This window comes from Physella acuta, unplaced genomic scaffold (genome assembly GCF_028476545.2).
Source record: "Physella acuta isolate Inbredline_101_S28 unplaced genomic scaffold, ASM2847654v3 ptg000490l, whole genome shotgun sequence".
Lineage (NCBI taxonomy): Eukaryota > Metazoa > Mollusca > Gastropoda > Physidae > Physella > Physella acuta.
Window position 1 is genome coordinate 189,760 of NW_026732009.1, and position 24,548 is coordinate 214,307.

At 34.6% G+C, this 24,548-nt stretch overlaps 3 protein-coding genes across 6 annotated transcripts; 1 reads left to right on the plus strand and 2 right to left on the minus strand.

Annotated features, from left to right (window-relative positions):
- Nucleotides 1-2,718: 2,718 nt before the first annotated feature.
- Nucleotides 2,719-5,554, minus strand: LOC131944402 (coiled-coil domain-containing protein 103). 4 transcript variants are annotated; one of them, XM_059304986.1, is made up of 4 exons: nucleotides 5,520-5,554; nucleotides 4,789-4,959; nucleotides 3,666-3,816; nucleotides 2,719-3,193 (listed from the first exon to the last, which is right to left on the minus strand). In XM_059304986.1, the coding sequence occupies exons 2-4, from the start codon at nucleotides 4,947-4,949 to the stop codon at nucleotides 2,807-2,809; spliced, it is 699 nt and encodes a 232-aa protein (XP_059160969.1). In that variant the 5' UTR covers nucleotides 4,950-4,959; nucleotides 5,520-5,554; the 3' UTR covers nucleotides 2,719-2,806. The 4 variants fall into 4 exon arrangements, with proteins under 4 accessions (XP_059160969.1, XP_059160966.1, XP_059160968.1 ...); XM_059304983.1 differs by lacking the exon at nucleotides 5,520-5,554 and adding an exon at nucleotides 5,396-5,493; XM_059304985.1 differs by lacking the exon at nucleotides 5,520-5,554 and adding an exon at nucleotides 5,158-5,246.
- A 1,026-nt stretch (nucleotides 5,555-6,580) lies between these two features.
- Nucleotides 6,581-17,341, plus strand: LOC131944407 (integrator complex subunit 9). Its single transcript, XM_059304995.1, has 20 exons — nucleotides 6,581-6,719; nucleotides 9,280-9,407; nucleotides 9,603-9,672; nucleotides 9,964-10,032; nucleotides 10,421-10,560; nucleotides 10,845-10,931; nucleotides 11,117-11,237; nucleotides 11,333-11,422; nucleotides 12,195-12,239; nucleotides 12,595-12,706; nucleotides 13,275-13,455; nucleotides 13,929-13,989; nucleotides 14,068-14,110; nucleotides 15,334-15,462; nucleotides 15,727-15,782; nucleotides 15,896-16,045; nucleotides 16,133-16,219; nucleotides 16,510-16,725; nucleotides 16,904-16,960; nucleotides 17,180-17,341. The coding sequence occupies exons 1-20, from the start codon at nucleotides 6,711-6,713 to the stop codon at nucleotides 17,294-17,296; spliced, it is 1,968 nt and encodes a 655-aa protein (XP_059160978.1). The 5' UTR covers nucleotides 6,581-6,710; the 3' UTR covers nucleotides 17,297-17,341.
- Nucleotides 17,342-17,345: 4 nt separating this feature from the next.
- Nucleotides 17,346-20,940, minus strand: LOC131944388 (cell division control protein 6 homolog). Its single transcript, XM_059304960.1, has 13 exons — nucleotides 20,813-20,940; nucleotides 20,600-20,704; nucleotides 20,348-20,464; nucleotides 20,012-20,212; nucleotides 19,756-19,887; nucleotides 19,402-19,601; nucleotides 18,964-19,127; nucleotides 18,739-18,845; nucleotides 18,474-18,613; nucleotides 18,234-18,384; nucleotides 17,904-18,115; nucleotides 17,679-17,819; nucleotides 17,346-17,576 (listed from the first exon to the last, which is right to left on the minus strand). Exons 1-13 carry the CDS (start codon nucleotides 20,937-20,939, stop codon nucleotides 17,484-17,486), a joined length of 1,890 nt encoding a protein of 629 aa, XP_059160943.1. The 5' UTR covers nucleotide 20,940; the 3' UTR covers nucleotides 17,346-17,483.
- Between the last annotated feature and the right edge of the window lie 3,608 nt (nucleotides 20,941-24,548).

Here is a 24,548-nt window from a genome sequence, read left to right on the forward strand (position 1 = left end):
CACTACAACCAAAAACAATGAACTTAACACAATCTGTTTTGTAATTCTTGTAAAACAAATTTCTTACATAATAATTCCTGGGAGATTATTTAAGACAAGTGAAATAGGGGAAATAATCATTCTCTTTATATAAATATGTATATATCTACATATTTAATTATAAATGTCGAAACAAATAAATAATTAATTTAGATTATAATGAAATTGTTTAACACTATTCGTGTTTACAAAATGTTTTTGTCTATAATCAGAATTTAATAAATCGTCATCATAAATGCTAAAGTATTACAGCATAATGAAAGTTTTTAAAATCAGAGTTGGTATAAAACCACGCTTTTCGATAGATTAGAAAAATATTCGGAATAACAGCCTACGTTTAACTAAATATCGGTCTTTTATTTCAGATCATATATTTTAATTAACTACTGCTACTTTGTGTTGTTTAAAGATCATTTGTGAAACATATTGATAGGTATGGGTTAGATCACTATTTTGATCACACAACTGCGTTTACTGGTAATTGCAAAAACAATATTCACAGAGTTTTACGTTTAAAAAGCTCATTTTCTGGCGGCATGGTACGTTGGTACATCATTACGCGTTTTTGTACATGTACTTAACAGATCAGTTCGGGGTGGGTTGGGGGGGGGGTGGGTTCGACTTCATTCACCACTGTCCGTTCACTTTAGGTCAATTATAAAACCCGGTGTATACCTAGGTGTGACAATAATGTCGCTCTACACAATTGTGGCGGTGAGGGGGGGGGGGGGAGATAACCAACTCAGAGTGAACATAGCGTCAGTTTTTAGATGACTGTTCTAAACATACATATATATTACACAAATATATATTACACAAATATATATTACAGAAATAGATTTAAATAAGTAGCAGTGGTATTATGACAATATTTTTTACAGAGGGGTCCATGGGGGAGGGGGGTTGTAACTGTTTCATATAATTTGTAATCGTAATCACTATCGCCCAAACTGTAAGAATACTACTAATTCATCATGATGACGTCGAAATTTCCCCACCACTACGCAGTTTGCTCATAAGTGAATTTAAATAGAGGTGCCACATCAATTGTATTTGTTTCTGTATTGTAATTTTTTTTTAATTAATCATACGATTCAAACTGTATATATAAAGTAATTATGTGTGAAGTTTTATGTATAACATTTTCTAATTCAATTATTCGTACGCAAATACATTATACAGTTGCTTTAAACTTAACACCCCTCTTGCCAAGTGGTACCACCGTAGAGGTTTTTTAAACATTGCAATGCATCGTAATGGTTATTTTTAGAATGGCAAACTGATGCAGCTGTTAATACGTGTTGTAAACGTAGACTACTAAACTAGTACAATAATGCTTAATTGCTGCATGAAAAGAAATCTTGTGATTTACATAGATGTGCCGACCAAATTTTTTTTAACAAATATCATTGTTTAAAACTGAGTTTAAAAAGTTTCCAAAAAGGCGCCACTTTGCTGAAAATGGCCAGAGGGGGAGCGGCCGCTCCCCCTGCTCCCCCCCTGCGTACGCTACTGATGAGGGGTAGTGATCTATGGCACTGGTGTCACTAGGTTGGGTGTCACCCGATGCGGCACCTCATGGTATAACCCTCCTTTTTTTCTGTAAATTTTGCAGTTGGTTTTGACCCCACCCCGCTGTTAATACAGCTTGATGTAGAATTCTTTTCTCTAGAGTTTGTATGTCTACATCATGGTGTGATCCCCTCCTGGCAAAAAAACATTTTTGTTCTATATATCTTGTACTTTTTTTGTCTTGGTGTCATCCCCCCCTAAATGGTGTCACCCAGTGGCGTAGGCAGGGGGGGTTAGGGGGGGTCATAACCCCATAGACCCCTCGGTATAGATATATAAAGTATGAGGGGGGGGGGGGTGTAAATTGAAAGTTTGAGGGGGGGTGCAAATCGAAAGTTTGTCCCCGGGTAAAAATTGGAACCCCCCCCCCTTGAGACTATCCTGGCTACGCCACTGGTCACCCCCCCCCCCCCCACCCCCCCGATGCGGTCCGCACTCCCCCTCCCACCTTGCGACGCCTCTGATCTATGGAAATTTTACATCTTGATGTATGGGGTATGGGGTAAAAATTTCTTATTTATGTGCTATGCTACATTTGCAATTTACATTTACATTTATTAGGGTGTGGTTGAAATTTTGTATAAAAAAACATGTAACTTCAAATTATGTAGTGTAGTATTCATACAAGAATTAATCATATTCATACAAATGTATCAATTTAATGTTATATATCTTGGCTTCAAGCTGAGTTTGATTAAGAGAGTGTGAGATGTGATATTTATTTCCTTGAAACTTGAAAAACACTAATGATCACTAAAGTAATAAAACTATATGGCAAAAGTTGGCTTCCTTTTATCCTAGTAGACCCTTACTGACATTAAAAACGTTTTTGATAAGATGTTATCTAAAATAACCTTTGTTTGAGTAAATTTTTACTTTTTTAGCACCATTTTTTGCATTTAAATGCTAATTGTTTGCGAACTTAATGTACTTGTTTGAATTTTAGTGTGTTATTTTCTTTTTAATGATGAACTTCCAACAAAGGGGCTTAAAGTTGTAAAGTGAAACTGACTTAACACACACAGACAATACCTTAAAAAACATAATTAAAGACCATATCACAATACATTTATATTTTTAAAAAACAACTAAGTTTAATGTGATGTCATTTGAATTTAATCAGAAATATAACCTTAACTGAAATTCTTTATTAAGTTCAAAACAACAATAGTTATGTGTGAGGTATGGTTATGTTTTAAGAGAAAATTTCTTGAAGTTTCAAAATTTTACTTTTCAAAATGTCATTCTCTAACACCATTTGTCTATTGCTTAATTCTTGAAATAATGTCTTGACAAATTCCTTCTCTTTTTTGCTAAGAAAAGTCATAGACAATGAAAACCTTTGTGATTTTGAAAATGCCTCAAGCAAACCAACGATCATTTCTGTATCTTGATCTTCAACTGGTAGAAAACACTCGACAAACTCTCCCAATAGTCCGCCACTTATTTCTGTATGAAAAATTTCTTCTGCCCGTTTTGGACCAACAGAAAAGATAAATGCCTTTTTATCTATCAAAGTTTTGCAGTAGCGCTTCCAATGCTGCACAAATTCTTGTCCAGATTTTGGCAAATTTTGACAAGTCTAAGTAAATTATAACAAAAAACTGATTACAATATAAAAATAATACAGATGTTTCATCTTTATAAAAACAGATCAATAATCAATTGTTTAAATTTTAAAGTTATATGTAATTACTGTATACAAGTCTTCTTAAAAGTTAAATATCATAAAATGCTTTGCTATATTATGTATGTCTGTGGGTCTGTTTGTCTTTTGTACATTACTACAAATATGCGCCCCAACAGTTAAGATCCAAGGAATATAGAGCCTGCTTTGTTTACAATTAAATAACTCTGTTTTAGACAAGGTCACACACCTAAAATACACCATTGGTAGCAAGTTGATGAAACACTTTTATATGTTTCATCACTTTAGTGTGTAGGACCACCAGATCACAGCAACATGTGACAACTATGCTGGTGTATAATATATATTTATATACTTTTATTGAGCTTAAATTATAAATATCAACCAAATTTCAGCAAAAGCAAACCTGATTTATATTGTTGCTAAGTAAGTTTTCTGATTCTGTCGATTTAGGAAATTTTTCTGCCACTTGATTCCACACTTGAGTAAAGTTTTTTATAGAACTGATTCTATCATCTTTCTCTAGTGGTTTCAAGTGTGCTGCCAACACCATTTCTCTAAATGAAAAAGATAATTTACTTTTGTATATGTAATACAAATAAAACTGGAATTGTTTTAAAAATAAAAAAAATGGGGCAACATTATTAAAAAGAAATCTTGCTGTCTTTGTAAAATGATTTTGTTTTTTTGTCGATAAACAGCTGAGAGCTTTTATTAGCATTAGTGGTCGTCCATAAATGACGTCACACTCGTAGGGGGAAGGAGGGGGTCCGTAATTTTGTGATGAGGGGAGGGGGGGGGGGGGGGGGGTTCAGATGGTGCGACATCACACTTTTGCATTATAAAAAAGCAATGTTAGAAAACGAATTTTAGACATTTTGCGTTTTAGAAAACTTTTTTAATAAATTTAAATAGGAATTGATTAAAATACTCTATTTTGACAGGGTTCAGATAAGATTTTAGAAAAATATGGATGTTTAAAAAAAAATTCAACTGCAATTTTGAGGGGGGTTGTAGGCTGAGGTGTGAAATCATTTTAGGGGGGGGGGGGGTAAAAATCATCCAAAAAAGCGTGACGTCATTTATGGATGACCCCTTAATGAAAATTAAAGTTTAAAAAGGAAGAACAGCTTTTCTCCTAAAAACAAAAATGACAAATTATACCTAATAGAATAATAGAAGATCAGTTAAGCAGATAATGATAAATGATCTTGCCTAACACTAGTTGTAGTTACTAGCTTTAATCCTAGCAATAAACCCAATGATAGCACTTAAACCTACTTAAATAAACCATTTATCTTTTGTTTTTTTTGGTTCAACACGGAACATCCAGCAAATATAAAACAGTGTCAATTTGGTAGATACGGGATAGCATGACTGGGTGTAGAGTACTCATCTGCTAACCAAAATATCTAGAGTTCGGATATCTGAAGTCAAGAAACATGAACCCTACTTCATCTGCACTAGGTTTGATAGAGGAACTTTGCTTACAATACATGAGACAGGTTATTACATAGAAGTGAACAAACCTGAAGTCATCATAGGTTGGCACTCTTTGTTCTACAGCTCTTATCTTAGCATCATTCTCACGCCAATATTTTTCATCACTAATCACAGCATTCACTACTTCTTTTTCTAGTTTCATGAAATCCAGATGGTCATCATCATGTGAAGATTTAGCTGAAGACATTCTCCAAAATCTAAAAATATTTTTAAATAATAAATATTAGCAAAATTATTATAAAGTTAAGAATGATACACATTTACACAATAGTCAATCAATACACAATTATTGTCACAATATTAATAGAAATAGTTCAATTACTAATACTAGTAATTAACTTAACTAATTAACTAAGTACTACTACATAATACTAAAGACTTAAGACAGTACTGACAGTGTCTGAGTGCACTTGAATCTTGATTATAATATTACTAGATCTACTACTACTACAAAAATTTAAATGAGAAATGGGCCAGTAGTAACTACTACTAGTAGGCCCCTAATATTTAATTATTTATTTATTTATTTAATATTTATTAAGAATTTAACAATTTAAGATATAAGCCGGCATGAACATGAATGATAAAGATTACTCTAGAGTATTTGTAAAATAAATCGTGAAATCAAATTACAAAATTTAGAGGTCTATTTTATTCTATTTAGAAGCAGGTTTTGATATTCAATTAAAAATAAAATGGTTTGCGAAAACTGCGTCCGTCGCAACCTGAATACTACATATAAAAATTAGAAACTCACACATTTCCTACAGCTCAAAACATTCTAATTTTGTTTTTATAAAATAATTAATTTATAGATAGGCATATAGATCTAGATCTACTCAAAGATCTCAAATTTGCAGACTAATTTAATCTTTATCTTTTATTTTTATATTTTTTTAGTTTTATATCTTAAAAGTTGGGGGGGGGGGGGGGGGGGGGATTTCGACTCAGCGTGATTTTGACACTCATTTTGACAACAAGCTTACTAAAATAAATGTTTAAAACTAGATCTAGATCTAGATATCTAGATCAAATATTAATAAAATTATACCAGATCTAGATCTACTGGTTTAGGAAACATGACTAATCGCTGTTTTAATAAAATCTGAAATAATAGTGAGCACAAAAGAAAATTAAATTCATTAGGCCTAACTGGTGAAAATAAATACTCCTCTACCACAGTAATAAAATACTGGAAATAATTATTGGAAAAAAATACTTCTTTGTCTTTAGATAACTAATAATTAATAAGAATATGATATAAAATATTTTAATATCAATTTTAAAAAAACTTTTTTTTTACATATAGATAGATAGATTAATAGATCTATATTTCTAAATCTAATTTAAAATTGTCTCCAAAGTTTTTGTGCTTATTTAGATTCTCACATTAAAAATGTTTCAGTAAAAAATGTGTTGATGTATTAATATAAAATTGTAGGCCTATTATCAGTGGCGTAGGTCGGCACATAATTAATGGAGTCATCCACCAGAGGCGTAGTGACCCTTACCGGCGCCAAAACTTTCAATTTTCGATTTGCACCTTTCCCCCCCCCCCCCCCCCCCCCCTCCACCCGGGATTTGTCAAATTTGCTCTTAAAAGACTTTTTAACACTCGAATTAATCACTTAATTAAGTGGAATTATCATTTTTTTCTCTACATATTTTGCTATTTTTTGCCTCCTTAATGTTGTCACCCGGTGCGGTCCGCACCCCCGCCCTATCGCTACGCCACTGCCTATTAACATTATTACTTAGTTTTGCAGTTGCGATATTTATTGTAAAGTCTAAATCGAAATAACCGGATGAAGAATTAACCGTATTTCTTTTTAATTGGCAATATGGCGACCTCCATAACAAATAAATAACCTAATAATTTCTCTGACAGCCAGATCTACATTTCTGCCGATATTATTGGATAAATCTTATTGTAAACTAATTAGTAAACATGAAATTGGTAAGTTAGCTAAATTCATTAGGCATTAAAGGTAATTCGCAAAACATTAGCTTGATCTTGGGTTAAGTAGCTTAAAAAAACCGGTCGTCCTAAGACCTAAACTCAAGTTTTAAATTTTAAACTGACCTAAACTCAAAACTGAACTCACTCAGTGACACTAAACTCGATTCTGTGTAACTGAGTGTAACTAACTAGCCTATGTTTGTTTTTTAGCGCAATTTCCATACGGACAATTGCGATTATTAACTCGTCAAGGATGGATGTGTGTCCAATGTGTGTCCGCAGCTTTAATTAAGTTGTATCTCCTCCTCAACGAAGCAATATCAAGGACTAGTTCCAAAAGCAAATATGTTAAGCAAGTTCCGAGGATAATTGTGGGCCAAAAAAATTCCTGGAATTCCTTCCTGGATTTCCCGGAAAAGCCAAAAAAACCTCGAAAAAATGCAGTTTTTGGCCCATATCTCGGCAACCAGACCACTTAGCGACTTGAAACATTTACCAATCGATTCCTGCCATAATTTAGAACAATATTGCCGAAGAAAGTTTTCAAAAATATCCTTTCATTCGGTCACAAAATTTTTTTAAAAATTACATAAACACCTACAAACCGATCGTTCTCCTAGCTTGAACGCACCCCAGCATTATAGTCTTGTGTTTTGTCCCCATGTGTGCTTTACGCTACGACAGATCTATTTTTAGATAACATAAGGAAATTGCGCTTAAATTGTCACTAGACTTTTTATTAACTTGTTTTTTTATTAGGCCTATTTAATAATAATATCTATGGCATGGCCTCTAGATCTACTATAGACAGTATGTTGGTTGAGTATAGACTAGAGTAGGCCTAGGATTTTATAATTTTCTAGTTAGTTATTCTGACATGTTTTTACATGTTCTAATCAAAACACAAATTCATAAAAATGATAAATAATAAATAAATATATTAATATAAAAGTGGAATTTAATTCTAGATTCTGGACCCAAAATTTAGATTGTTTTGCTACCGTTTTTGTGTGTTTTGATTGATTGTGTTTGTTTATAGGGCCTATCTAAATCTATAATGGGCCACGTTCGCACATCTCTCTCTCTCTCTCTCTCTCTCTCTCTCTCTGTCCGCAAAAAATTTTCGGCGGACATCACGTCAGAATCGGCAGCGATATATGAAGAACTTTTTACGGACTTTTGTTGAAAATAATATGCTAGATGTTTTAAATGTATAACCACAATTTTATTTAAAGAAGAAAAATAAAAAATAAAGGCGTATTCGAATGTAGAGAAACAGTATTATTTATGCAACCGGAAAAGCATTTATATATGTGAAGAAGAATGCTTAAAACTGTGACGTCACTATTTATACATTAACTAATGACGTCATCTGCCGTGTTTTCAATAAAAAGAAATGAACTATTTCATTCAAATTTGATTTAGATCTACGTACACTATGAAATGTATACAATACAATTTTTCCGGCCTAAACTCATTAAATTTATTTATACAAAATCTTTGTTTGGAACTGGCTAATTTGGGATAAAAAAATTAATTTGAAAGAATAGGCATATTCGCGTAAGTTAAGATTTTAAAATACGTCTTTCATTCTCCGTATTTTATAAGGTGCCTAAATAGCGGAGATGTTAGTGTACCATAAACCACGCAGGTGGTGCGGGTTCGAGACACACCAAGTCAACTTGGTTAATGTATTTTTTTTATTTTGCTCGGGCTAAACTTAAAAAAAAAAAATTCTATTAGGATTCTAGATCTAGATCTAGATTGTCGGGTTTCCGATAAGGCACTTCCCGGCGCCGCAGGCGCTTCAAATTTGGCAGGATCTTGCCTTGGGGCGACAGAACACGGGGGCCGGTTGGCCAAAAGTCTACGATGAGGGGGTCAAAACTGACCTCGACTGACCGGTGCCTTATATGAGCTATAAATCGAAAAAAAATGTCCACGGAGGAACCTCTTCATAACTCTTGAGGTCGTAGACCGACCCTCGGGCGAATTAATTAAGCATTCAAATTCTCAATGTTTTCGAAAGCCTAAGCGAAGCTGGGCAGCATGCCTAGTAAATTTAATAATAATAGAATACCCTAAAATCTAAAATGGAGTTTTTCCTAGCTAAGGTAGATAGTAGAATGAGAAATTCATTTTTGGTTATTTTATCTTAAAATCATGGTGACCAATGCTTTTATTATGAAAAGCAAAGTAAGTTAGGTTTAGCAGTAAAAAAAAAGAAGTAAACACTAACAGTCTGCCACACTGTATCGGAAGTACTGTATACCATATTTTATTTGGTAAAATCTTTTAATAATACAGAGTGTTTACAAATTTGGATAGATTTCTATTTTAGTTGATTGTTAAATACTGTTATGCTAATCTTATTTATGCTGTTATGCAAGTCTTTTTTCTAATTTAGTAATAATTTTTCACTAGTTAACTAAGGTTTACTGTAACTAATGTTTACAAACTCAACAAACATTACCAGATAATTCCAGATGCTACATCATGAGATTACTGTTTCATTTTATTTTGAGTGCATTTTAACATACCAACCATTATTTCACAGGTTTGCCTTTCCGACAACCCAAGTAAACCATGCTTTGTCCTGTTTTTCAAAGGCGTGAGGATCATGCTAGATTGTGGACTTGATATTAAACAAATTTTGCACTTTGTACCTTTACTTGTTGTCCCAGGGTAAATTACCTATCACAATTATTCTGGAAACTATATTAAAAAAATCATATTTTCTATTACAATCAGTAAAATTAATATTTTGTAATTTCCATTGCTCAGGCAATTTAATTATGGTTTACAAGTGCATAAACATTTAAATTACTGTATGATTTGATAAAAAATATTTCTGTGGTTCTATACTTTTTACATTTTTAGATTCCAAGTTTCCAAAGCTCGGGCATGGAGTCAAGGAGGAGATAGACGAAATCGAGTGTCTGATGACGTGGTAGGTTCAACCAAGTAACAATTTTTATTTTTAATCTGAGATTTGTATCTGTAATTATATTGCAGTTTTCTGTAAGAAGATCTGAGACAATGACCATGCACAAACAATTAAATGGAAGATAACTTGATCTGTCTCATCAACACCTGGTCTGTAATAGAAAATATCATTATGTTATTGCTGACCATTGCTGGAAAAGTAGTTTTTTAAGTAGTATGTACTCTATCACAATATGCTAAAATATCTAAAAAAAATTTGTCTAATTGGTATACACATTTCCGAACCTACTTTTAGGCTCAAGAATTAAAAGACTGCGGAGGTAGAATATTGGTTGATGGAGCGCCTGAATTTTCAATACCTGAAGTAAGTTCTCAATTTACTTCTGCCCCCTCATCTCAGCCCTATTTCAAGTAAATGTTATGTATTTGTTAAAAGCTGTATTCATAAAAGTAATTACTTTTTCCATGTTTTTCAGACTGGTATCATAGATCTAAAGTAGTTATATTCACCCTGTTTTTCAGACTGGTATCATAGATCTAAAGTAGTTATATTCACCCTATTTTTCAGACTGGTATCATAGATCTAAAGTAGTTATATTCACCCTGTTTTTTAGACTTGTATCATAGATCTAAAGTAGTTATATTCACCCTGTTTTTCAGACTGGTATCATAGATCTAAAGTAGTTATATTCACCCTGTTTTTTAGACTGGTATCATAGATCTAAAGTAGTTATATTCACCCTGTTTTTCAGACTGGTATCATAGATCTGTCAACACTTGATGCCATACTTATATCTAGTTATAGTTGTATGTTGGCCTTGCCTTACATAACAGAGTACACTGGATTTAAAGGCACAGTTTATATGACTGAACCAACTCTTCATATTGGGAGGTAGGAATTAATATTGGATCACACTGGTTACATTAAATAGTATGTGTTTTTTAACTATTATAATGGATTATGGAGGGAGAGGAGGGTGGATTTGACAAAATTAAGGGTCTGTCGTTAGAAATATCACAAATCCTCCATAGGCTCAAATCTGTTGGAGAACTGTAGGTTCATCCAGCTCATACTAATAGCAAGAAATTTGTTTAAGTAAAGGCATAGAGGCATTATATTGCCAGATTTCCCATGCATTGAAAAAAATAATGATTTGACACTGATTTTGATTGTAGACAATACATGGAAGAACTGGTGAAATATGTTGAAAGAAACCCAAAGTCTAATGTTGCTTCACACTGGAAACAGGAAAACATAATCAAGTGAGTAATAAAATTCTTGCTTTTTTATTCAATCACAAATTTTCCTTCTTTTTTTACAAACTTTTGTTTGATAAAAGAATGTTTGTTTGATAAAAGATTTCTTAATTATGTTTACTTGTATAATATTAAGGAAATTGTGTAGTCCCTCTGTTATCCAATCAAATTAAATATGTATTTCTGTTCAGGAACCTGCCAACTCCTCTTCGTGATGCCATCAATCCTAGACAGTGGAGGAAGTTGTACACACTGCATGACATCAATTCCGCCCTATCTAAAGTACAGCTCGTTGGATTTAGTGAAAAACTGGTAATTAATTAATTTTTTGTACAACTCGTTAGTACATGCACAGTTTGATTTGTTCAGAGCCCTCTAATGCTTTTGTTTACCTATGATTTGTTCAGGACATATTTGGTGCCCTGACTGTGACTCCTGCAAGCTCTGGCTGTTGTATTGGAAGTTGTAACTGGATCATCAATTCGAAATATGAAAAGGTTTGGTCATAAGAATCAAATCATAACTAGTTTTTAATTTCTTGTTGTAATACTAAGAATATATATATTTTTTTGTAAGTTACCATAGTAACAGATTTAGTTTCAATGTTGATAAGTCTCAAAAAGCATTTTCCTTTGAAATTTTAAAAATTTTCTAATCAAACCAGTGAAAAAATCTTATCCTTTTCCTGAAGGTTCAGTAACGAGAATTGTTTTCCATTAAAAAACAAGCTAATATATCCTTATGGACTATTAAAATCACCATTTCACATGGTTAGGATTATAATGCAAAACATTGGAGAGTCAGCAAATTACTGTTTATATATGTGCTTGTTTAGTGTAGTGAAGGGTTAAATGTTGGTCTATACTTAGAATAGTAGCCTGTCCTGTTTGTTGATATTCACTACTCAGGCTGTGAGCTATCTTGTCATGTTGTGACCATCCATTTTGTACTAGTTTTTGTAAGGGTAAATGTGCATAAGCATGGTTTGTAGCCTCTGTCAAGTAATTTTGTTCTACCAGGTTAGTGTCCTTCAGTTCTGTGTAGAATAGTAGTTGCTACTACATTCAAAAGTGTGTGTTATCTTGTGTTACGCTGAGTTATTATTGTTGTTTTAACTAGCCTTTGTTTTATTTAGTCCAGTGTTTGGTTACATGTTAATGGTTTGTCTTTAATCTGTTGAGTGACATGCTTGGTTGCCCCTTCATGTGTGCCAATGTGTTCACAGCACTTACACAAAAAGAGATTGTACTATGTCTGTATCATCAACAGATTTGTTATGCTGCAGGAACATCCACTCTGACAACACACCCTAGGGTGAGTAATATTTCATTAACAACACTAAATAAGATGTCACCTGTTTTGTTTAGCTGCTTGTGTTAATAATGACAACACACCCTAGGGTGAGTAATATTGTATTAGCTACACTAAATAAGATGTCACCTGTTTTGTTTAGCTGCTTGTGTTAATAATGACAACACACCCTAGGGTGAGTAATATTGCATTAACTACACTAAATAAGATGACACCTGTTTGGTTTAATATATTTTTTTATGTATTGACAATGCTAGCACAATTTTTAACTTTTAACTGTTGCTATTTCAGTCAGTGTAGATAATGTTATAATGCAATTAGCTTTATTTACCTGCTCTCCTCGCTGTTTTCCAACCAGCCAATGGACCAAGCACCTTTAAAAAATGCAGATGTTCTCATCCTGAGCTGCCTGACACAAACACCCTTGATACTGCCTGACCCAATGATAGGAGAGTTCTGTGTCAATGCTGGTATGTTGTTTACAGCTTAAGTTAACTTTGTGATAGGAGAGTTCTGTGTCAATCTGGAATTTAGCTCTACAGCTTAAGTTAGCTCTAAAGTAGGAGAGTTCTGCGTCAATGCTGGTGTGTGGTTCTATAGATTAAGAGGATATGCAGTTTTTTTTCTATTTTTTCTAATTTAAGATCTAAAGTCTTTTGAATACTATTACCATGTTTGGCACATGAAAGTAAGTATTAAACAGCAAAAAAAGCGTTGAAAACAATTTTGGTTGTCATGGAAACCCAAAAAAAACTCCACCATTTTGAAATTTTTGGTACTTTTATAAATGCTATGGCTTTTTTATTGATGTACTTATAGTAATCAAATTTAAACTGCTTATATTTCAGTATATATTAAAACTTTTGTCACAACAACTTTTTGAAATAGCTACTAGAAAGAATTTTACAAGGTCTAAAAAAACATACACTTTTTGATATTCAAAAGTTTCAAAATTTGCATATTAATTACCAAATCTGTTATTTTTCATTATATTCTTCATATGTACATACATCACTGTATTCTAATCTTTTGTTCCAGCCGTGACTGTAAAGAATGGAGGTAACGTGCTGGTGCCATGTTATGCCTCAGGTGTGACCTTTGACCTGTTTGAGTGTCTGTCCATGCACCTGGAACAGTGCGGCCTGGCAGGTGTCCCCATGTACTTCCTGTCCCCAGTCTCTGACAGCACCCTGGCCTACTCCAACATTTTTGCTGAGTGGTAACTGGATTTTTCCTGATTCAACTAGTTGTAGTCAGTGGTAACTGGATTTTTCCTGATTCAACTAGTTGTAGTCAGTGGTAACTGGATTTTTCCTGATTCAACTAGTTGTACTCACCCAAAACCAGCATTGTTTGATGCTAAAATGTGTTTTAATATATTAAATAATCTAAATTACTGGCATAAACTATGTATTTTAAAAGAAAATAATGAACAAAAGAATAAATCTAAATTACTGACATAAACTAACAATGCTAAAAAACAATAACAAAAAAAAAACTTATCCAGATTACTGCCATAAACTAAAATTTTTGAATGAAAATAATAAACTAAAGAACTAATATAAATTTCTGTCATAAACTATCTTTGCTAAAAGAAGAAAAAAATTAATTAAAAAACATATAGTTTAACTTTAATTAAGATAATTTTTAATACTAATCAAATCAACATAATAAGTAATTGTTACATTTCAGGCTGTCCTCAGTGAAGCAGTCTAAAGTATTTTTACCTGAATGTCCTTTTCCCCATGCAGATGTAAGTAAAACTGTGTTGTTTTTTCCTATCACTTTCCTTAACGTATCAGTATTGTAATCTTTTTTTTTATGTCCCCAGCTACTGAGCAAGGGCAGGTTAAAAAACTTCTCCAGTATACACAGTAAGTCTTCTTTAATGTTGAAGGTAAATTTAACACCCATGTTTTTTGGTAGTGTAGACGGCTTTAATATTTCAGCACTTACAGGTGATTTAGTGCTTGCACTTGTAACTTATATTATGTGACATTTTACATGTATTTTAAGTATCAACCTTCAATGTTAACTTCCACTATGTAATTTGTAGTGTTACCTTCCATTATGTACCATGTAGGGTTACCTTCCTCTATGTAACAACAAAGTGTTACCACATCCCTTTTGATTTCAGCCGGTCTAACCACAGATTTTCACACTCCCTGTATTCTCTTGATTTCAGCCGGTCTAACCACAGATTTTCACACCCCCTGTATTCTCTTGATTTCAGCCGGTCTAACCACAGATTTTCACACTCCCTGTATTCTCTTGATTTTAGCCGGTCTAACCACAGATTTTCACACTCCCTGTATTCTCTTGATTTCAGCTGGTCTAACCACAGATTTTCACACCCCCTGTATTCTCTTGATTTCAGCTGGTCTGACAACAGATTTTCACACTCCCTGTATTCTCTTGATTTCAGCCGGTCTAACCACAGATTTTCACACTCCCTGTATTCTCTTGATTTCAGCCGGTCTAACCACAGATTTTCACACTCCCTGTATTCTCTTGATTTCAGCCGGTCTAACCACAGATTTTCACACTCCCTGTATTCTCTTGATTTCAGCCGGTCTAACCACAGATTTTCACACTCCCTGTATTCTCTTGATTTCAGCTGGTCTAACCACAGATTTTCACACTCCCTGTATTCTCTTGATTTCAGCCGGTCTAACGACAGATTTTCCCACTCCCTGAATTCTCTTGATTTCAGCCGGTCTAACCACAGATTTTCACACTCCCTGTATTCTCTTGATTTCAGCTGGTCTAACAACAGATTTTCACACTCCCTGTATTGTCTTGATTTCAGCCGGTCTAACAACAGATTTTCACACTCCCTGTATTCTCTTTATTTCAGCCGGTCTAACAACAGATTTTCACACTCCCTGTATTCTCTTGATTTCAGCTGGTCTAACCACAGATTTTCACACTCCCTGTATTCTCTTGATTTCAGCTGGTCTAACCACAGATTTTCACACTCCCTGTATTCTCTTGATTTCAGCTGGTCTAACCACAGATTTTCACACTCCCTGTATTCTCTTGATTTCAGCTGGTCTAACCACAGATTTTCACACTCCCTGTATTCTCTTGATTTCAGCCGGTCTAACAACAGATTTTCACACTCCCTGTATTCTCTTTGCTGGTCATCCATCACTTCGCATGGGAGATATTGTCCACTTTATAGAAATGTGGGGCAACTCTTCTGCTAACACCATCATATTTACAGGTAAAATCTTAGTTATAGATTGATTAACTTTTTCTTTAGTCAAATTTACAAATGATTGTTAAGTAGGTAAAAGACAAAGATATTTGATGTTTTTTCTCAAACCTTTTTTAAATTTAATATGAAACTGTATATAACTTAAGTTTTTTAAAGAAGGTTTATTTTATTTATACGTTGAACATAGACATATTGGATTTTGTTATTTGTTGCCTTTTTCTTATTTCCTATTTGTCATTAACTAATTACTTTCTTGCTACTTTCTTTCAGAGCCTGATTTCCCTCATCTAGATGCCCTGGCTCCATTCTTACCAGTTGCTATGAGGGTAAATGATCATTTCTTAACAAATATCTATTTCTTTAACAAGGACTTCATTTCCTTTACTTTTAACAAAATGACTTAATAAATTTCTTAATAAACAAAACTGGATATTCACAGGTGTGCTACTGCCCTATAGACACAAGTCTCAACTTCTCCCAGGCCAATAAATTGATCCGAGACCTGCGGCCACTACACCTGGTGGTGTCTGAAACATACATGCGGCCTCCATTACTTGAGCCTTTGAGGAACGATCTCACAATTGACTTTGTGAGGAAAACTTTTAACTCAGTACAGTATTTATAGTAGGATTAGCAGGTTGTGTTTGTTTAGTTTAATTCTTTTCTTCTTTTTTAGGATCCTTCTCCTTTGACTTATAAGCAAGGTGAAATTATTTCCTTACCAGTCAAAAGACAATTTGAAACAGTGGAAATGGAACCTGAGGTAGTTTTTTTTTCTGATTATTATTTTTTTTTCTAATTATTGTTGTAGTCTTTATAAGTCACATTAATTTAAGGAAGTAGTTTTTTAGCGTAAAACTAACTGTTCAATTTCCAGAGTGTCAACAATTGTTTTACCAGAAAATTCCCTGCTATTCCAAGAAAATTCCCATTGCACATAACCATCAAACATAAACTTGCCAAGTTTAATTAATCCAGAAAAAGATATTTTTTTAGAGGCGCCACTAATTTTTTTAAAAGTGAATTGCTAATTGTCATTCATTCTCCCTACAGCTGGCCAACACACTGGAGCCAGTGGAGGTCAAGCCAGGATCAGCTGTTTCCATGATAACAGCCTCCCTGGTGGTCAAAAATAACAAGTACATTCTCCAGAACATGCCCAATGTGCCGTTGTCCAGGAAGAGAAGGTCAGATGGCAGCCTGCTGTGGCGCAAGCCGTACATATTTGGAACACCAAACTTGCATGCTATTGTTGAAGCTCTCAAACAGGTTGGGAAAATAACTTAAAATGTAGATGAAGTTTTAAGGAATGAAAAAAAGTTATGTGCTTATGTAAGAAAAATAATCATGCAACCTGAAGATGCTGTAGTTTTTTTTTAAAATTATAAATGATAAACTGCCAGCATGTCAACAAGACAAAGTGATATAAATGATTTCTTGTTAACAGCATGGATTTAATTCACTCAAAGTGGAAGAAAATGAAACTGGATCTATAATTCACTTGGTAAGTTGAGAGTTCTAGCAATTGTACTGTTTAGTATTGTCAATGGTATTTTATCATTAAAGGATAGTAACATAAAATCTTGCTGGTAATTAGATTTTCTTTTTGTTCTTCTTTGCTAGCTTTATTTTCTGTCTAGAAGTTCATAAAAATACTCCCAAATTAGATTATTTATGTGGATGTTATAACTTGAACAACACTACATTTATTTTTGTTCTACAGGTGAAGGAGGATTCATTGATCCAAGTTGACAGCAACTCAACCCACATCATTTGTGACAGTGAAGATGTGCGGCTCAAAATAAAAGAAGCCATGTTAAAATGTTTAAAACAGTTGTAAGATGGTTTCTATGTACAATAATGTAAATAAACAGTTGAGTTCATGTATAGTAATAGTTTATTATTTCATTAAAACTTTGGGAACATGTATGTACACACATGCAAACATTTTAAAATTTCATTAAAAATTTTCTAGACATTTCTGAAAGACTTAAATTACAATAAATAGGTAAAACAACTGTAAACTGTTACTTTGGTATCCCAGCATTCAAGATGGTTGCCATTAGTGATTTGTCTTTGAGAGTTTGTTCCAGCTCAGATTCATCCAGTTTTAGAGAAACCTGGGAAAGATTTCTTTAGCATTAATACAATGAAACTACCATGGTTTCCTTAGAATGATGTGTAAACATTGTAAAACTACACAAATAAGCAGCAGATATTACCTTTGTGAGTCTTGTATCTTTAGCTTTCTTTAAAGCTATGACACCTCTAGAATCCAGAAAAGTCAGAACAGAAAAAAATTCACTTTGGTCAATAGAAGGCATCTGCTGGCGCTTGCAGACCTTGACATAGGTTTCATGGAGCTGAAATAGACAATGGCACTGATAATATGCCCCCAATATGTACAACATATCTTTACATAAATAATGAAAATCATGGTGATTTACCTTTCCTAGTAAAACCTCCTTGACCTTCCCATTTTTGACCAATAGGAGCAGAGAACAAACAGCAAGTTTTTGTTGCAATGGGATTGAGTTTTCACAACTGCTAGAACTGGTCACGCTTGATCCGTACACTTCAGACATGACTTTAGAGATGTGGGCAATGGTCACTTTTTTCATGGGTGTTTGCTGGTGCTTTTTGGTAGGACTATTACAATCTAGAGGAGAAATATTGCACAAATTAATTTTTAAAAACTTTATTTTTCTGTGGGAGTGTTTACACATGTATAGTTTGTATAAAGAATCAACTGAAAGAGGACAAGACTGAATCAATACCTGTTGGTTTTAGAACCTGCTGTGTGCGGACATCTGACTCGACCATCTCTACAGCCCTACGGCAGACATCCAAAGCTTTTCTCATGTCTCCAGCAACAGCAGAAACTTTGCGAGCGCAGAAGTTGATGGCGCTGGGTTCTATTATCACTTCCTGAAAAGTTGAAACATGTCTCAGTAAAAAATACTGTAATATTTGGCTCATGTGCTCAATGGTTTATAAAGTATTCTAAAATTTCTTACCTTTTCTAATCTTTGTTTAAGAATGTCAGTAATTTGAGCAGATGTGTAGGGTGCAAAGTTCATTAGGTTTGGTCTGCATGTTGTTGAAGCTTGCAGACGAGGCAACACACGGTCAGTTAAATCCAGTGCATTAGCAATACCTAGCAACAAGAAAGACAACCACTTAGGTCAAGCATTAGCAATACCTAGCAACAAGAATTTTACATTTAATTAACATATTCAGCAGAAAAATATTATCGAACCACAGAATGAACAAATCTCTTACCAATTAGTATAAGCTTAGAACTTTCTAAACCAGGCCATTCAAATATACGGTACAGTATGTGCTGGTGTTTGCTATCCAACTGGTCAATTTCATCCAAAACCAAAAGTCTAGAGAGAGAAAAAATTAATAAATAACAGAGCACTGCATTGATGAATCTCATTTCTTTCACAATGCTTTTTGAAAAATATCTTGAATACTAATGTTAACGAGGATAGAAAGGCTTACATGTTATCTTTACTTGTCATGAACAATTTCTCAACGGCTTTCATTGAATCCTTAGACTTGATTGGTGAACCCTCTAGCTGTTCATACATTTGTCTGAACACAACATTGGAATCTTTCAGCATCATGCAATTTATTACAGCTGTCCGCAGACATCTGTTCTCTGCCTGCACAGTCAAAACCAAAGGTTATATAATTATATTACAGCCATTAAATTTTCAATAGAGGAACTATATTCAAATATTTAAAATTTTTATGGAAAAGTAATTTTAAAATCAACATACAGTATGCTAGTATTATTACTGTAACAAATATAAAACTGTTGTCTCCATAAAAGTCAGAATTTTTTAAAATTTGAAAACTCAACACCCATCTTAAATCATCCGGTGGAGGAGAACTAATACCAGCTTTACTATCAAGTCTATCAAATTATTTGCTAACCTTTAACTTGTCAATAACATGGGTGACAACAGCAGTTTTGCCAGTGCCAGGAGCCCCAGAAATGTAAAGACTGCCACTTGTTTTCTTGTCTAGCTTCTCACAGATAAACTTTTCTATATCAGCCTCCTCTGTATCTCTGCCAATCAGGTACTCAGGTTTTGCTGTATGCAGAGATCTTTTTGCTGATTGGTAAGATGAAGCTACAAGAGAAATAAAACTGAATTTGCTACGATTCCAGATTACTCCGACCTAATTCAACCTTTTGACTGGTATACATAAGTTTTCAAACAAAGATAGTACACACAATTACTGCAGTAATGTACAAATATAGCTGGATGTTATGAAAGCACTTACTGCTTGATTTATAAAGCTGAAGAGATGGAACAGAGCTGTTGCTTGCAACTGTGAGACACGTCACCAGAGGACTGATTTCACTAACTTTCTTATGTGGAGATTTAAAAAGTCTTCTTGGTGTTGATTTTGGTTCTGACGTCGGCAAAAAAAAAAAAGCAATTAAATAAAGGTTGACAAAAATAACAAATAACTATCACACCGATTTAATTTTTATATTAAAACTGAATTTGGTAATTATGTTTCTTAATAATCTCACCTTTGTCACCTTTCTTGGTTGATGTAGGTGTTTCAGGTGATCGAAGTAAAGAGATAGGACTTAGGTAAGAAGATTTGAGAGGAGATCTAATGGCATGGGATGCTCGTGGTGACTTTACTGGCGAGAGACTCGACAAATCATTCTCTTCATTTGATTTTCTTTTCTTTGGGGATAATAATCGTCTGCACACTCTGTCCAAATCTGTTTTGAAAATGTCAAGTAAAAATATTCTGATTAGCAATTTTTTTTTATTTAGAAATAATTACATACAGTTTGGGGTTGAAAAAAGTAAACATGGTAGCAATATAATTTAAAAACTTGTGGCAGAGTAAATACCTCCTGTAAGACCTGTGTGACGAAGCTGCACCTGATCATCTGCTGAAGGTGTTTGTGGTGTTAAATCTAAGACACTGTTTACTGCATTTCTTTCTGGAGAGAGTTCCACACTTTTAGCTGAAATTTAAAATAGATTAAATTTTCCTTTTAGAGTCACAAAATTATTAATGCTGTTCCAAAAATGTTAGTTTAATATAAAAACTTTCTTAGATGAAATTATAAGACATACATACATACATTTAAAATTATTACCTGAATTTCTACCATCATCTACGCTTATGGTCTTGTGCTGTAGCAGAGCTCTCACATCTGGGAAAGAACCATTTCTTTTTCTTAAAGAACTTAACTGCTCCTCAACTGTAAAAATTACATATGCAACATTGTTCAGGTACTGCTTAAAGCCACTTAATCATTAAATTGCTATAAATCTTTAAAAAATCTGGTTAAAATATTAGAACTACCTACTTTTGTTAACAGTAGTATGTGGACTATTTGAAGATTTTCCTTCCAGTTCTATTTTACCAGCCTTGCTTCTGCTACTCAAGCGGGTGCTTTTACGAACAGTGAACGAAGCTGTTAAAGACTGAGCCATTTTGACAGCTGATCTTAATTTAAACTTTTACAACCAGTGAACACCTGGAATGTATTTAAATAATAAATAAACTTCATTAAACATTGACTTACAATAGGCCTGTATGCTAAAATTACAGAGCATAATTATTTAGATTCAATGACATTATCATTATAATGATTATCTGTAGGCTTTTTGTCAAGTATTGAAGTATCAAGAAACAAATCATTAGATCTAATCTAGCCTATGGCAATCACTGGGGATAACTTTAAGGTTCCATATTGAAAATATTTTTTATAGTTAACAATAGTATTCAATAGTGATGCCTGGATTGTCTCTAGATCTAGATTGAGCAAGTTGAGTCTAGAATAGTCTAGATCTAGAACTTTAGTCTTAAAACTTAGATCTAGAGAGTCTAGATTTAGATCTTACTAGATCTAGATCTATATTGAAATATTCTATACTATACTAGATCTATATGCTAACCGTAACTAGACTCCATCTCTATGAGTATGAGTATGATTCTACTAACATTCTATGGCATTGTTATGACGTTTATGTATTAATTGTATTATGTACTAGAACTTCTAGATCTAGATTCTAGATCTAGGAATCTAGATTCTAGATCTAAGTGTAAGTAATGCTGAGTGTAATTAAGTAAGTAATTTAAATTTAGATCTAGTCTAGTAAATTAAGAGGCCACTACTTACTACTTACTAGTGACTGAATTAAATATTTTATTTATTATTATAATGTACGTGGCTATGTAGTCTACATTTTAAATCGTACACAATTAGATTCTAGGTCTAGATCGATCTAGTAATTAATAGTCACCTGGTCTAAAAGCACAGTCAAGTTAGCGGTACCCCAGATTCAGAACGGACTATGATATCCCGATATTTGCTTGGCGTTAGTTCAAGTGCCCTTCTTTATCAGTAAAGTTTCCAGCTGTTCGGGAGGCGGGTTTGGCGCGAATTATACCAAGTAAAAATATGATTGGACCAGCCTAGGCAAAGGGGTTTCGCGGAAATTAAAAAGTAGTACTGAAAAGCGATGATGAAACATTCCGCGCGTTAGTGAGGTTTTTTGTTGACCTCATTCGTTGGAATGAACACGTATGGATAATGGATATGTACACGTGGGAAAATATAAAAACAAAGCAAAATAAAACGCCGTGGTAAAAAAAAAAAGTTAACTTACATTAAATCAAAACAAGTTTGCGTGCAATGGATATGGAAATACTCATGCATACAGCACCGAATGACCACTGTGTAATACTGTGTGTATGTTGTCGTTAAGATAGACTTACCATACCAAGCATTGTCCTATAATAGGATTTAATGTTGATTTTTATGGCAGAAAACAACTACATCTAGATCTAGGGGCCTACGACTAGTTTTAACCACCGGTAAATTATAAAGAGAAGGTTCTGATCAAGGGCCAACTATTTTAAAGAACCACTCGTTTTATTTTGTTAATGTCAGCTAAAAACGGCGTTGGCCATCCATTGCATTTACCTTGCAAGGTGAACGAGGCTGCTTTCGGGATAAGAGGTCGTCCATAAGGGGGGGGGGGGGGGGCGTAATTTTGTGACCGTGTGTGACTAGGGGGAGGGGGTTCAGAAGGTGTGACTCACTTTTTTGCATTATAAAAAAGCTGAGTTAAAAACGAGTTTTAGCCGTTATTTCGCGTTTTAGAAAATTATTTTAATAAATTGTAATAGAAATTGATCAAAATACTCAATGTTGGCAGAGTTCTGACAAGATTTTGGAAAAATCTCGATGTTTTAAGAAAAATTCAACATCAATTTTGAGGGGGGTTGTAGGCTGAGGTGTGACGTCATTGTAGGGGGGGGGGGGGCTGGCTTTTTGTGACGAGTGACGACGTGTGACGGAGGGGAGGTAAAAATCGGCCAAAAAAAAAGCGTGACGCCATATATGACTTTGACTTAGTCCTCTTTGCTCCTTATGGAGCATAGGGCCTCCACCATTTCCTTCCATTTCTTCCTATCCTCGGCTATTAATTTTGACATCTCCCAAGACATCCCTGTTGGCTTCAGTTCTTCAAGAAGACTCCGCCTCCAGGTCTGTCTTGGGCGCCCTCTCTTCCGCTTTCCCTGGGGGTTCCACTCAAGCGCTTGGCGTGTAACATTTGTGTGAGCCTTTCGCAGTGTGTGACCCACCCAGCGCCACTTCCTCCTTCTTATTTGCACACCCATAGGCTCTTGCCTAGCTTTCCTCCATAGTTCCAAGTTCGGCACTTTGTCCTGCCATCTCAGTTTCAGTATCTGTCTAAGGCATCTATTCATGAAGGTCTGTATCTTTGCTGTGCTTGCCTTGGAGACTCTCCATGTCTCTGCTCCATACAGCAGAACTGCCTTGACATTAGAGTTAAATATCCTAATTTTTGTGGTAATGGAGATGGAAGAACTTTTCCATATGGGTCGCAGGACTGTGAAAGCGCAGCGGGCTCTATTAACTCTAGCGCGTATGTCCTCCTCTGTGCCTCCCGTTTTGCTGATCTTGCTGCCAAGGTAGACAAACTCTTGCACATCATTTACCTGTCTTCCGTTTATTGTCACTGGAGCCTCCTGTTTATTGTTAATTCTCATCACTTCCGTCTTTTCTTTGTTGATCTTGAGACCTACGCGCTGAGAGATGGCTCCTAATGCATCAACTTTTTCTTGCATGTCCTGTAGCCTGTGCGAGAGTAAGGCAAGATCGTCTGCAAACTCCAGATCTTCTAGTTTCCCCGTGAGTGTCCACTGAACACCTTTTCCAGAACTGGCATAGGCTGTGCGTGTCACCCAATCGAGAACCACCAAGAAGAGGAGGGGCGACAGCAGACATCCTTGTCTCACACCTGTATTGACCTGGAACTCTTTAGACAGTTTCCCTGCATGGCTAACTTGGCATGAAAATCCTTTGTAAAGTTGCTGGATTATTTCCACTAACTTAGCAGGTACACCATAGTGTCTCAACAGATTCCATATAGTTTGCCTATCCACACTATCAAAGGCCTTCTCAAAGTCAACAAAGCAGATGTAAAGCGGGGCTTGCCATTCTATCGTCTGTTCTACAATAATTCTAAGAGTGGCTATTTGATCTGTACAAGATCTTTCCTTCCTGAATCCTGCTTGTTCCTCTATTAGCTTTAGGTCAACCGCCTCTTTCATTCTGTCCAAAATAACTCTGGTAAGGACTTTACTTGGTATGGACAACAATGTAATGCCCCTCCATATTCCACACTAAGATAAGTCATCGTTCTTAGGCAACTTCACAAGGAGGCCCCTTTTCCAATCGGTTGGGATCTGTCCTGTGTTCCAGACTAAGTTAAGTAATTTATGAAGTCGATTTACTACTTCTCCACCTTGCTTTAATGCCTCTGCTGGGATATTAGACGCCATATATGGATGACCCCTAACAGGCTACACGGCGGCTTGTCTTTGCCCACACAATCGCCACATAGGCCTATAAAATTTTTAATTATCATGACCTCGATCGAGCGCTATTTTCTATTTTTCACCCCCTCCCTCTTATGTCACACAAATTTCAAACACACCCTCTAAAATCATTGCTGACCGAAATCAGCATGGTCTTTTTTTGTCATTAAAAGTGCTGGCCTCTATTT